This window comes from Neolamprologus multifasciatus, chromosome 8 (assembly GCF_963576455.1).
Source record: "Neolamprologus multifasciatus chromosome 8, fNeoMul1.2, whole genome shotgun sequence".
Classification (NCBI taxonomy): Eukaryota; Metazoa; Chordata; class Actinopteri; order Cichliformes; family Cichlidae; genus Neolamprologus; species Neolamprologus multifasciatus.
The window spans coordinates 861,537-875,609 of NC_140446.1; the positions used below are offsets into that span (position 1 = coordinate 861,537).

Here is a 14,073-nt window from a genome sequence, read left to right on the forward strand (position 1 = left end):
AGTCTGTATTATTACCTGTGTCATTAGGCGCCATTCTTCTTATTTTACAGCGCTGTTGTTCAATTGGGGGACGCTCTTTGTTTGTAAATGAATTATCCATTGTTTAAATGTCCCGGTAGTCGAAAAGGAGGCAGAGCTGCTGAGAAATGCTAGGAGCTAACTGGGCGCTAACTGTGTCACTCAAATACATTAACTGTCGCAATGTTGGCAAAGAGAGGAAGTGACGTAAGATTTGTGCATGCGTAGAACTGATCGGGTTGCCGGTACGGATCGGGTAGTGACAGTGCGTCCTTTTGCCAGCATGTGAACTGGTTCCTGCTCCGGGGCTGATCCCAGAACCCTCAACGATTGTTCAGATATTTCACACTGAAGCTGAAAATGATCACAGGAACTGCCATCTGTCCGGACTGGAGCAATCGCCCAACAGATTTTCTTCCCAAGTGCATCATTGTTTGCCATACTGGTCCACCTGATTGTCATAGTTTGTTTGATCTTTATTTATTTTTTACATTTTTATTTTCAATCTATTTAAAATCAGAAAAGGCAGGACAGTGGACGGGGGGACGGGAAAGAGAAAGACGAGGACAAAGGACGATGGGAAGAAGCTAAAAAAACACTAAAAACCTGCTCGATCACCTACTGGGAAAAAAAGCTAAAAATACCTGGCATCTTCTAACAAACCCCGCCCCCTCTGAGCAGCCCGGGGGTGAGCAGTGGAACAATTCAAGATTCAACCATTCAGCTGTCGTCAGAGAGTTTCCACATGGGTGACGAATGGCGTACGTGCTCTGCAGAGAAGCACAAAGAGGCCTGCCGAGACACGACTGCAGACAGTTACACAACCTTCACACACACACGCTCACGGTCAGGTAACCTGGTGCTTGGCACTCTGCAGACGCCTTCATCGCTCTCATCATTGTCCTCTGACCAGCTGATTGGTCCGTCACCGTGTGCAGAGGGCGACCTTTGACATTTCAGGAGTCAGTCAGGTCGATGCAGGTCACAGAGGAGCACGCTCGGTTCAATGTGCGATTGCTCATGCTGCAGCACATTCCTGCGCTTACCTGTCTCTTCCTTTATTGGTGAATCATGTCAGGGAAACAAGGGCCTGATATGATTGAAACAAATCCTCTTTAAATGTTTAGAGATCAGGTCTGAGTGACGGCTCTCTGCACGCGCCTCATTCAGGCTCAGGGAGGGGCGGGGCCATCTGCTGCGACCGGTTGGGGTGAGAGAAGGAAGACGGGATAAAGACATGCTGTGGAAGAGAGACGGAGATTAATCCGGTCTTTACGTCTGACGTCATTAGCCGCGTCTGGGCTCAAACTCTGCTGCAGGTCCATAAATCAAACGAACACTGCAGCATCACTGAGAGTTAAAAACAGTCTAAATTCTTTCATCTGTAATAAAATGATCAGCGTTGATGCTCTACCAGGTGTAACAATTAAGTTTAACATCCAGGCATCCATGAAAACAGAATTTAAGGCATTTAACAGAGTTAGAAGTTAGCAGGAAGTTAGCTCGCTAGCTTCTATCTAAATACAATATAGCATGTCCTGACTGCGGGGTTTTGGAAACAAATTCAAACGTACAGCTCTGTTATCACTTCCAACATAAATGAAGACAGAAAACTAAACAGCAGTGACGTTTGTAGCGTTACTGAAGTTTGGCTAGCTGGTATATAATGATGTGCTACGTGATTGCTAGCGACACAGCTATGTTAGCATAAACAGTGAAGCTGGAGGATGAACGCTAACTTCTTTCCACTCGATAAAAGTTAACGTGAAGGTTCCTGATGGTTAGAGACAAATGTAATCGCATGGCAGGATGCTGTAAACGGACCAAACTTCAGTCAGGAGAACAACTGAGATAATCCATCCACAATACGAGGTTAGTCATTCATATACTGCTGCATGGGCTGGAGTTACATCGTAAGGGTTTAAACACTGAGCTTTAAAATGAACAGTGGCAATAAAAGCCGAGGGAGGCCGGCAGTGATCACTGACTGTTTTTAGGGGCTTTTTAGATCAAACACAAGATACAAAGAATTAAAACATGTTAAAAACACAAACTCCATGTTAAATTCAGACTACTTTGGGCCCAGAAGCAGGATTCATCACGTCGTCACTTAAAGACTGAATGACAGATATGATTCAATGCAGAGAGGTCTGTTAACACATAGTGAGTGAGAAATGGGATGGAAAGGAAAAACTCAATGCATCATGGGAATCCCCGGCAGCCTACATCTATTGCAGCATAACTAAGGGAGGATTCAGGGTCACCTGGTCCAGCCCTAACTATATGCTTTAGCAAAAAGGAAAGTTTGAAGCCTAATCTTGAAAGTAGAGATAATGTCTGTCTCCTGAATCCAAACTGGAAGCTGGTTCCACAGAAGAGGGGCCTGAAAACTGAAGGCTCTGCCTCCCATTCTACTGTTAAATACTCTTGGACAGGGGTCTCAAACTCCAGCCCTCGAGGGCTGTTGCAACACACCTGAATACAATTAGTAGGTCATCAGAAACACTAGAACTTGACTGCATGCTGAGGGGGCGACCCCTACCCTACTCATTCACTCATGAGCTGCTGCAGCATGAATCAAGCGGCTCATATGAACTACTAATTGCATTCAGGTGTGTTGCAGCAGAGACACATGGAAAAGTTTCAGGACTGGAGTTTGAGACCCCTGCTCTGTGAGAGCAAAGTGCTCTAATGGGTGGTATGGTACTGTAAGGTCATTAAGATGAGATGGGGCCTGAAAACTGAAGGCTCTGCCTCCATTTTTACTTTAACAACATGACGACGTCTCTGCAGACGACGTGCTGAATAATTGTGATTATTAACAATAAACTTTATTCCTGCTGAATGTTCACAGATGTTTGAATTGTGACGTTCAGAGATCGTCTCCACCAACGATGTCTCCTGCTGAAGCTCGCAGACACACACACACACACAAAGACACACACGCACAGGTGTGTGTGTGTCTTTGTGTGTGTGTGTCTGTGTCTGTGTGTGTGTCTTTGTGTGTGTGTGTCTGTGTGTGTGTGTGTGTGTGTGTGTGTGTGTGTGTGTCTTTGTGTGTGTGTGTCTGTCTGTGTGTCTGTCTGTGTGTGTGTGTGTGTGTTTTGGACACAAACAGGAAACAGACTTGTGTGTTTCTCTTCATAAACTTTATTTTAGCTTCATTTTGTCTTCAGTGCTCAAACTTTCACTTCCAGTTCAGAATCAAACTTTCTAGTTTCGCTCTGACGCCGCGCTTCTCCTTCAGCGGCGGCGCTTCTCCTTCAGCGGCGGCGCTTCTCCTTCAGCGGCGGCGCTTCTCCTTCAGCGGCGCCGCGACTCCTTCAGCGGCGGCGCGACTCCTCGTCTTCCTCACCAGCTTATCTCTTTCTCCGTCCCTTGTTTCACTTTCGTCTGTCCCGCTCGCAGCCAGCTGCCTCATCGGCACATCTGTCCGGTATCAGTTAACGCGCTCACGCCGTCGACGGCTCACGGCGCTCTCGTGGCTCCGACTGTTCGTCTCTACGTCAGAGAGGAGCAGCGAGTCGAGGAGAGCGCGCTGTGATTGGTGGGCTCAGAAGTGGCATAATAAATAAAAACAGGAAGAAATAAATAAATAGAAAACGTCTCTACGTCAGCTCCTCGCCATCACGGCGCCTCAGCCCTGCGTCTGCAGCGTCCCGGCCAGGCGGTCCCAGTGGGTGAAGTACGGCGCAAAGTTGCACTTGGACTTGAGGTGGTGAAGGTCGTGGTGGCGCGCCCCACCGTACAGCCCCAGCGGCACCAGGCGGTGCGTGGCCCACGGCAGGTCGTAGCCGCAGTGATCCTCCACCGACAGCCAGATGTTGACCACGAAGAAGGCGAGCTCGGTGAGCGGGTGGCAGCCCAGCAGGAGGGGGTTGGCGGCGGCGAACAGGCCCAGGCTGAGGGTCTCCCAGGTGCCCGAGTACTCGGCGGTGAGGGCGGAGGTGGAGGTGTAGGTGTGGTGCACCTGCAGGAGGAGGAGAGAGAGCGTGAGGCGGAGGAAGAACAAAGGCGTGACATCGTCACCACGCCATCGTCCTCGGGGACTCACCTTGTGGAAGGTGCGGTAGAGCCAGGGCACTCGGTGGTGCAGCAGGTGCCAGCCGAAGCTCTGGAAGTCAAAGAGCAGCAGGCACACGAGCACCTGAGCCAGCAGGCGCGGAAGGGGCGGAGCCTCCTCGGGCAGGTGCACCGGCCTCAGGTACCAGTGCAGCACGGTGAGCGGGAAGATGAAGACCAGGTGGTTGTAGAGCGTCAGAGCCAGGCAGCGCCGCACCAACGACCAGCTGACGGAGCTCTGAGGCTGCAGCTTGTACCTGAGCACCCACGCCCACCTGGTGGACAGCGCGTCCAGCAGCAGGAAGGGCAGGCAGAAGGACAGGTAGACGCAGAGCGAGAAGAGCACGGGGAAGAAGGGCGAGCGCAGGAGGGGGGCGTGTCCCAGCACGAAGGTCCACAGAGGCTGCAGCAGCATCGCCATCCTTCAGTTTGTCTCACAGTCGGAGCTCTGCTCGCCTTCATCATCACTGCTCCATTTAATCAGGCAGCAGGCCCCACCCACACAGCGTCAGCGGCAAGAACCCGCCCTGCCGTCCTTATTGGGATGTTTCCTACGAGGGGAAATGGAAAACTCTCCCTGCCACACTCCCACACACACATTCCACAGCAGGCTTGTTCACTCTACACTAAGGATCGTCCTGTGAGAGCTGCTCACGCTCCCATTGTTGGCAGGTTAAGCACGTGTGCGATGTTTACACGGGAGGAAGCGACCTGCAGTGTTAGCTTACGCTGCCACACCTGAGCCGTGCAGACACACACCTGAGGCTCTAAGTGAATCTGTGCTTCAGCTTTGTGGTGCGTGAGAGTCTGCACCTCTACTGAAGTACAGAATGCTTCATAAAAGTTCATCTTTTGTATTTTTACAGATGTTTCATGATAAATAACATAAACAAGTATTTATGTTTAAAATAAGAACATGTCCAAACACTGATGCACGCTCTGTTCACCTGGACGCTGTCTTCAGCGGACGAGGAGGCGGAGTCAGTACTGGATTCATGATCACAAATATTATTATGTAACATTATTAAGCTAAAAATCGTATATATTTAATCTTCACTATGAAAACATGAGGAAGTTCTTGGCTTTACCTTTTTAAAAATAAAAGTTAATGATCGATGATCATATTGGAATAAATGATTTGATTTAAGATAATAACACTGCAAACGTTTAATATTACAAATATGTACCTTTGTTTAATGATGTCATCATAGTGCTGACCTACAGTGGGATTTGCTGTATTTTTCCTCTAAATCCGATTTATTCAGATATAATTATTAAACCTACAGAGAGATATTCACGCTCTGAACGACATAAACGATAGATTTACCAGAGCATCTGTCTTAACATCGAATCCTCTAAAAATAAACCACAACATCAAAACATTTGCGATGACAAAAGTTTAAATTGTGTTTCTAACTGCTGCTTGTTAAAATTCACGTTCTCTGTGAAATGAAACAGAAAAATGAAGTTTCAGCTACAAACTCACAGCTTCCCAAATAAAGTCGGGATGAATTTGGTGATCACAGAGAATCACAGAGTTGGTTCCCGGAGTTCCCCTGGGGAATCCGTGTGGGTGGGCGTGATGGCTAAAGTAAAGCGCTGTGTGCACGTGTGGGAGGATGACGCAGCTGTGGTTCTACTGAAGTAAAGTTCACATCAGGGACAAACGACTGATGTGAGTCTGTGAAGTCTGCAGAGTTCCTGATGTTTATGTTGATCTTGGCTGAAGGAGCAGGTCCACAGAATACACACTAAATTTCCCGAAACCAGGCAGACACACACACACACACACACACACACACACACACACACACATCTGTGTGTCAGTAAGTGTGACGCTCGCTAACACTGCCACTGAAGGATGAACCAGAATCGACTGCTCAGTTCCTCTGAAACTGAGTGGGTGGTGTCAGTGGGTGGAGGTGATAAAAAGCACATTTCGTTTTCTCTGGGTCAGTTTATAATTTGAAACTCAAGTTAATTTTATAATTTACATTAACAGATGAACATTTTTCCCTTAAATACCTCCACCCGGTGCCCATGTGCGTCTCCTGACACGCCTTATGTGATCAGATAGGAGCAGCGTCTATCCAACGACCAGCTTTTTATAACTGACTTCCTCCCTCGAGTCATTTGTTGAACCAAGAGACGAAACACGAGCTCATCGTTAACCGTTTGTCTGATTGTTTCACAGAGAAACGTTAATGATTAAAAAAATGATAAAAATGTGACGGAACATGACAGGAGACGAGTGACACACGGCGGAGACGTTTAACTGAACGTTTTCCACTGGAGTCAAATATAAACAGAACAAATCTAAAGAGTGACGACACAAACTGAGTTTTACCATCGTTTTCATCCTAAAAAAAGCCCCACCGACACCACCCACGACACCAACCGCCGACACCACCCACCGACACCACCCACTGACACCAACCACCGACACCACCCACCGACACCAACCACCGACACCACCCACCGACACCACCCACGACACCAACCGCCGACACCACCCACCGACACCAACCGCCAACACCAACCGCCGACACCACCCGCCGCCAACACCCACTGACACCAACCGCCAACACCACCCACCGACACCAACCGGCGACACCAACCGCCGACACCACCCACCGACACAAACCGCCGACACCACCCACGACACCACCCACCGACACCAACCGCTGACACCACCCACCGACACCAACCGCCGACACCACCCACCGACACCAACCGCCAACACCAACCGCCGACACCACCCGCCGACACCACCCACTGACACCAACCGCCAACACCACCCACCGACACCAACCAGCGACACCACCCACCGACACCAACCGCCGACACCACCCACGACACCACCCACCGACACCAACCGCTGACACCACCCACCGACACCAACCGCTGACACCACCCACCGACACCAACCGGCGACACCACCCACCGACACCACCCACCAACACCACCCGCCGACACCAACCGCCGACACCACCCACCAACACCACCCGCCGACACCAACCGCAGACACCAACCGCCGACACCAACCGACGACACCACCCTCCGACACCACCCACGACACCAACCGCCGACACCACCCACTGATCCTACTTTTTAGCGGGAACGATTATTTGAGCAAAGATCTCTCGGTGACAAACGTTCACCAGCAGGGAGATTTACACTTGGCTTTTTTATTGGCAGAAACTTTGTGAAAAAGAAAAAGCGTCGCGAGGCATCAGAAACTGGAGAAATGGCGGTAGGTGGTTCCGGTCCGTGTAAGGATGTCGGCTCTTCATTAGCTGATGGGATTTAAACATCGTGCCAGTTTGAGCCACACAGGTTCTTCTGCTGTTTTCAGACTTTTCTATATTTGATGGCTGTTAAACAAATAATAATAAATAATAACATCTTCATTAAGGAGGCGTTCCTTCTTCATTGTGATAAAAAACTGAGTTTATTGATGAAACATTTGGAACTTTATTTTTCCAGAATCACAATAAAACATTTCAGGTTCATTTCACTGAAACATCAGGAAGTAACGATGATGTAACGCAGCCGTCCTGCTGCAGGGCGCCGCGCCGTGGGGAAATATCTGCTCTGTCTACATGAAACATCAGTAAAATGACAAAAGCTGAACATGTTAAAACTATGAATAGACTTAAATCACATGCAGTCACAAATGTAACAGTGCTATTTGTGAGTGTTTCACAGATAAGTACTGAAAGTTTCTGTAACTTGTGTTGTGCTTCAGTTGGAGGTCAGATCTTCGTTCTGAGCAGCAGGAAGTGGTTTATGTTGGAAACGCTGGAGAGGACATTACAGAGTGTGGGACGCTTCAAACGCACAGCTTGGATTTTCCAGCCTTTTGGGAACGAAACAGGCAGAAACGAGAGAACAGAGCGGTTTTAGTGCGAACCGAGTGACGACAAAACGCAGCTATTATGTTTATTTCTGAACACGGGGAGGAGGCAGCGCCTGTGGTTAACACACATATCATTTGGTCTCACAAACGGTCTTGTGGTCCCAGCTCTGACACACTCCAGCACAAACACAGCTCCTTCATTTTCCTGCTGTTTATAACAGCAGGAAGCGTCAGAGTTTATAACCAGCTGTTAGAAACACAACTATTTGTTTTGTCATCACAATAAATGAAGGAAATCAGTGTGTCCTAAATGTCTGAGAGGTGGCAACGAAACACTGAATCTCATCCTTCTGTCACGTACGTCGCTCAGCTTAAATATTTCTTTGTTTTAATAAGTGAAATTACATCTGAAGTCATAAAGTGGATTTAAAGGACAAATACAGCAAAGCAAACTGTAGCAATGCTGAAGTTCAGCCTCTGTTAATCCCACAGAGGAGAAGCTCCCGTTGTTACAGCAGCAATAAGACATAGATGGAACATTCATATCCAAACACAGAAGAAAATTTATTTCTTTATCATTTAGATAAAAGTATATGTACATGTGCTCCCACAGAGGGGGGGGGGGGGGGGGTGTTAACAGCAGCAGGTTTCAGGTTTTCAGATTTGAGAGATTTTTGTCTTATAAACCGAGTTTCTGTGCAGGATGATTCTTTTCTAATATTAAAGATGATTTTAATGTAAAAGAATTTTCTGGATCCGCCGTGATGAGAAGAGACGACTCATGATCAGGGGAAACACAGCCTGTCATCATCATCCTCAGTGAGTCTGAACTACTGTACGCTCACACATTCCTTATAATGTTGACACACACGCACACACACACACACACACACACACACACTGGTTTATCCTCCTCTCGCTGTGATGAAGACCCTCCCCCTCATGCAAACACACGCCTCCATAAAAACATCACACAAATATTTCCTTCATCTCAGAAATGTGAAGCAAGAGTTTCAAATAAAACGCAACAGAAAGAAAAAACCAAGAAACTCAGTCAGAAAATGATTTGGCCAGATTCCAGGTCACAGCACGGGGGGGGGAGTCTATGAATGTGTGTGCGCTGATGTGTGTGCGCTGCTTGAAACAGAAAGTGCAACAAGACAAAGAGATGAAAGGGTAGCAGCATGTTTGTGCGGCTCTGACTCACTCCACGCCCACTCCACAGCCTTTCTCCGCGTTTCTCCTGAATTGACGTCAGATTCCTGCTTTCATGTCATCCTCAAACACACATCGGGATTTCTGGCCTCGCTCCACCAGCTTCCCGACCCCTGAACACACGTTTATCACATCTCTTTATCTCATCCTCAGCACGCTGCAGCTTTCAGAACAGTTCACACGTGTTTCAGCACCAAAGACATTAAAACTTTTCACCCAAATCACTTCAACTCTGATCAGTTCAAAGTTTTCATCCCCGTTTTAAAACTCTGACAGCAGATCTGATCCACGTTCACTGGCTGTGAAACGACTTCTGTGGGTTTGCATCATAATCTGGAAGAAAGATGACTGAACGCGGTTGTTGATCTGAAGGTTTCACAACCTGCTGACTTGCTGGGACACGACAGAGAAAGTGTTTCTCACAGCGATTTGTTTCCCAGCACCGAGCTCAATCTGAAGCAGATCTGAAGAAAAACGTGGGTCAGCCGGTCCCAGCGAGCTGTACCTAATAAAGTGAGCTGTAGCATAGGCATGTGTGTGACGTGCACCTGAGAACGCGAAGGACAGCGTCGCTGTGGACTGAGCATGCTCAGTCTGCACAGGCAGGAGGTAACATAGTACAAATACTGCGTTTCTCTACTTAAGTAGAATTTTCAGGCATCTGTACTTTACTGCAATATTTATTTTTTAGGAACATTTTATTTGGTTTGATTCGAGCTAATATTTCGTCACAGCCTCCAAACGTCAAACACATGAGACGTCCTGTCCTGTCTCATCTCCATATTCAGGGCTGAACGTGAGCACGTTCGGCTCCACGCTGCAACGACTGCAGGACTGCAAGTTGCAGTTGCGGGTCATCAGCATCCAGCTGGCCCGACCGAAGAGGAGCGAGCGCAGAGGCAGTGACGTGTGGAAATGTGCAAGGCAGCGTTTCTATCAGCTCTACAAACATCAGCAAACGCACAAACTGTTGTGTGCAGTTTGTCTCACAGTGTGTTGCAGATAAAGTCCAGCTGCTGTATGTGACAGGGAGAGGAACGACAGAGAGCTACGTTCACTCAGAGATGGAGAATAAACAGTGTCAGTGTAGAGACAGAAACATCTGCTCACATCTGTTGTGTACAAACACAGAGAGCAGCAGGTCAGCTGATCAGCCTGCACACCGAGGACATCTACTGCAGCTCTCAGCAGAAATGACTGTGAGTGTGATTAGTGTGGGAGCATCACAGTGTCACACTCCTGTGTATGACTGCACCCCCCACACACACACACACACACACACATACACAACCCTCGTGCCTATGGTACGACAACTTTTCTCCGTGCCCCTGGTACACTGCGCAGAACAACCTGTGTGTGTGTCTATGTGTGTGTGTGTGTGTCTATGTGTGTGTGTGTGTGTCTCTGTGTGTGTGTGCATCTGTGTGTGTGTGTGTCTGTGTGTATGTCTGTGTCTGTGTGTGTGTGTGTGTCTGTGTGTGTGTCTGTGTGTGTGTGTGTGTATGTCTGTGTGTGTGTGTGTGTGTCTGTGTGTCTGTCTGTGTGTGTATGTGTGTGTGTGTGTGTCTGTGTGCGTGTGTCTGTGTGTGTGCGTCTGTGTGTGTGTGTGTGTGTGTGCGTGTGTGTGTGTGTCTGTGTGTGTGTGTGTGTCTGTGTGTGTGTCTGTGTGTGTCTGTGTGCGTGTGTCTGTGTCTGTGTATGTATGTGTGTGTGTGTGTCTGTGTGTGTGTGTCTGTGTGTGTCTGTGTGCGTGTGTCTGTGTGTGTGCGTCTGTGTGTGTGTGTGCGTCTGTGTATCTGTGTGTGTGTCTGTGTGTGTATCTGTGTGTGTGTGTGTGTGTGTATGTCTGTGTGTGTGTGTCTGTGTGTGTGTCTGTGTGTGTCTGTGTGTGTGTCTGTGTATGTATGTGTGTGTCTGTGTGTGTGTCTGTGTGTGTCTGTGTCTGTGTGTGTGTTTGTGTCTATGTGTGTGTCTGTGTGTGTGTCTGTGTGTGTCTGTGTGTGTGTCCGTGTGTGTCTGTGTGTCTGTCTGTGTGTGTGTGTGTGTTTTGGACACAAACAGGAAACAGACTTGTGTGTTTCTCTTCATAAACTTTATTTTAGCTTCATTTTGTCTTCAGTGCTCAAACTTTCACTTCCAGTTCAGAATCAAACTTTCCAGTTTCGCTCTGACGCCGCGCTTCTCCTTCAGCGGCGGCGCTTCTCCTTCAGCGGCGGCGCTTCTCCTTCAGCGGCGCCGCGACTCCTCGTCTTCCTCGCCAGCTTCTCTCTTTCTCTGTCCCTCGTTTCACTTTCGTCTGTCCCGCTCGCAGCCAGCTGCCTCATCGGCACATCTGTCCGGTATCAGTTAACGCGCTCACGCCGTCGACGGCTCACGGCGCTCTCGTGGCTCCGACTGTTCGTCTCTACGTCAGAGAGGAGCAGCGAGTCGAGGAGAGCGCGCTGTGATTGGTGGGCTCAGGCAGCAGGCCCCGCCCACACAGCGTCAGCGGCAAGAACCCGCCCTGCCGTCCTTATTGGGATGTTTCCTACGAGGGAAAATGGAAAACTCTCCCTGCCACACACAGACGGCTGCTTGTCTTTGAGCGTGTTATTGTCGGGGACACTTCACACACGTTTGTCAAAGCCACGCCCCCCCCGGCGAGTTCCTCCTCAGAGGTGATTAAAATCGTTAAAGAGGTTTAAAAACATGTTTTTCTGCTTATCTTGTGTGTTCAGCTTCTTTAGATTAAAGATGAGCTGAACAATAAAATCTGAATTACAAAACATTTCGAGGATTTCTGTTGAAGTGTTGCCGTGGTGACTGTGAGCGGGGCCCCTCGCACTAATGACAGGTGAGTGCTCGAAGAAGGGGCCAGGTGTAGAGAGTAGGAGTGCATGAGGTGAGGTGCTGCTCTAAGTAAAGTTTCATCTTCCTCTCTGAAAGAAGCCTCACTAAAGTCCAGCCAGCCTGTACCTGTGCTGGGCGGAGCCTGTACCTGTGCTGGGCGGAGCCTGTACCCGTGCTGGGCGGAGCCTCAGAGGTGCCAGGTGTCCTCAGACTGAGCTGATGTTTCTCTTCAGAAGCGGTGATGGTGGAAAGTGCTGGTCTGAGCGTGCTCACTGACTCTCAGAGATGTGCTGAAGAGTCACAGCTTCACACTCAGCCCTACGCTGACACCTGCTGGTGCTTCAGCCTCACTGCAGTGTGAGAGTTTCAGGTGTGGACGTGGAGCTCTGAGCCACAGCTGCTGTTCAGCTGGGTCTGTTCCAGATGTTCCAGCTGTGCTTCACGTTCCTCTGCTGCAGTAAATGAGTGAATCTGTGATGGAATCATTAACTTTATTTAAACAGCTCGAACTGTTTCAACGTCTGTTTCATTAAATGGTGTGCAGACGCCACAGACAGGTAAATGGTAAATGTATTTATAATAATAATAATGGATTTATAAAGCGCTTTTCAAGGCACCCAAAGCGCTTTACAATGCCACTATTCATTCACTCTCGCATTCACACACTGGTGGAGGCAGCTACAGTTGTAGCCACAGAAGCGAGGCTGCCATATCACGCCATCGGCCCCTCTGGCCAAAACCAGTAGGTGGTAGGGTAAAGTGTCTTGCCCAAGGACACAACGGACAGAGAGCCCGGGGATCGAACCGGCGACCTTCCGGTTACAGATACGCTTCCCAACCCCCTGAGCCACAGTCGCCCCTATATAGCGCTTTGCTAGTCCCTAAGGACCCAGAAGCGCTTTACATATCCAGTCATCCACCCATTCACACACTGATGGCAAGCTACATTGTAGCCACAGCCATCCTGGGGTGCACTGACAGAGGCGAGGCCACCGGGCCCTCTGACCACCACCAGTAGGCAACGGGTGAAGTGTCTTGCCCAAGGACACAACGACCGAGACTGTCCGGGGCTCGAACCAGCAACCTTCCGATTACAAGGCAAACTCCCAACTCTTGAGCCACGATCGCCCTTTAGGTAAGGTACACCTTGTTGGGTTCAATATTGAAGAGGGGTAGAGGAGGTAATCAACTTTCAAAATAACAACACTGATCCGGCCGGGTGGAGTCAAACGATGATTTTAATGACGCGCGTGGGAAGACCGCCGCTGTACGCAGACAGCGCCGATCCCCGACTTACAGAGCATAAGCAGGTGTTTTATACCTTTCAGGGCTTAAATTTACTGACGCCCCCTAAACGTCACTCAGATACAGTTCATACATAGGCTTCAAAACCACAATGACTTAACACAGTTTAAAATAACATTGTCTCCGTCTCCACAGCAGATGCTTCCTGTCATCTGACTTTCACTTCCTGTCTGGAAACCAAACTGTTCCTCTTTTGCAGAGACAATTTTAGAGTTACAAGCAAACATGACTAACCTGTCACCTATAAATGAGTCTAATGTGTGAGTGTCAGCATGAGATGCACTCAGTTTCACCTCTCGCCTCACCAGCTGAACCTTGTAACCTTTTCCACCAGACAGAATCAGCACGTACACATTTCAGATTATAACAAACATTCAAAAGCATCTAAGATTATAGATTTAACTCAACAGTTGAGAGTGGTTATCACTGCACCTGTAATAAAGGCTAATCGGGTACCAATATGTTTAAACATCTGAATACAATATCAATACTGCAGATTGTATTATTAATGCAATGGTAATGATGATGATTATTAACAATAGCAGCAAAATAATTTCTAATTCCTCACAACCTGAGCAGCAGTCAGCGGGTAAATACGAGGAAAGCTGCAGACGCAGTCGTGTGTGCAGAGAAAAGCACAGAGACTCATTACGACCTCGTTAGACAGGAATAATGTTTACTGGCACATTCATAAAGTGCTCCTCTTCATCAAGTTTACACTGCAAAACACAGATGGTTACACTGAGCAGAGAAGTTCTTACTTTAAACAACTAAAAAACAAACAA

At 48.4% G+C, this 14,073-nt stretch overlaps 1 protein-coding gene across 1 annotated transcript; it reads right to left on the minus strand.

Annotated features, from left to right (window-relative positions):
* Positions 1 to 76: 76 nt before the first annotated feature.
* Positions 77 to 4,893, minus strand: ch25h (cholesterol 25-hydroxylase). Its single transcript, XM_085171247.1, has 2 exons — positions 4,073 to 4,893; positions 77 to 3,988 (listed from the first exon to the last, which is right to left on the minus strand). Exons 1-2 carry the CDS (start codon positions 4,499 to 4,501, stop codon positions 3,656 to 3,658), a joined length of 762 nt encoding a protein of 253 aa, XP_085027373.1. The 5' UTR covers positions 4,502 to 4,893; the 3' UTR covers positions 77 to 3,655.
* Between the last annotated feature and the right edge of the window lie 9,180 nt (positions 4,894 to 14,073).

Excerpts from the sequence above, each read along its gene's own strand:
- ch25h (XM_085171247.1), bottom strand. The coding sequence starts at position 4,501 with ATGGCGATGCTGCTGCAGCCTCTGTGGACCTTCGTGCTGGGACACGCC. Across the intron at positions 3,989-4,072 it reads TCTACCGCACCTTCCACAAG|GTGCACCACACCTACACCTC; the intron begins GTGAGTCCCCGA and ends CTCCTCCTGCAG.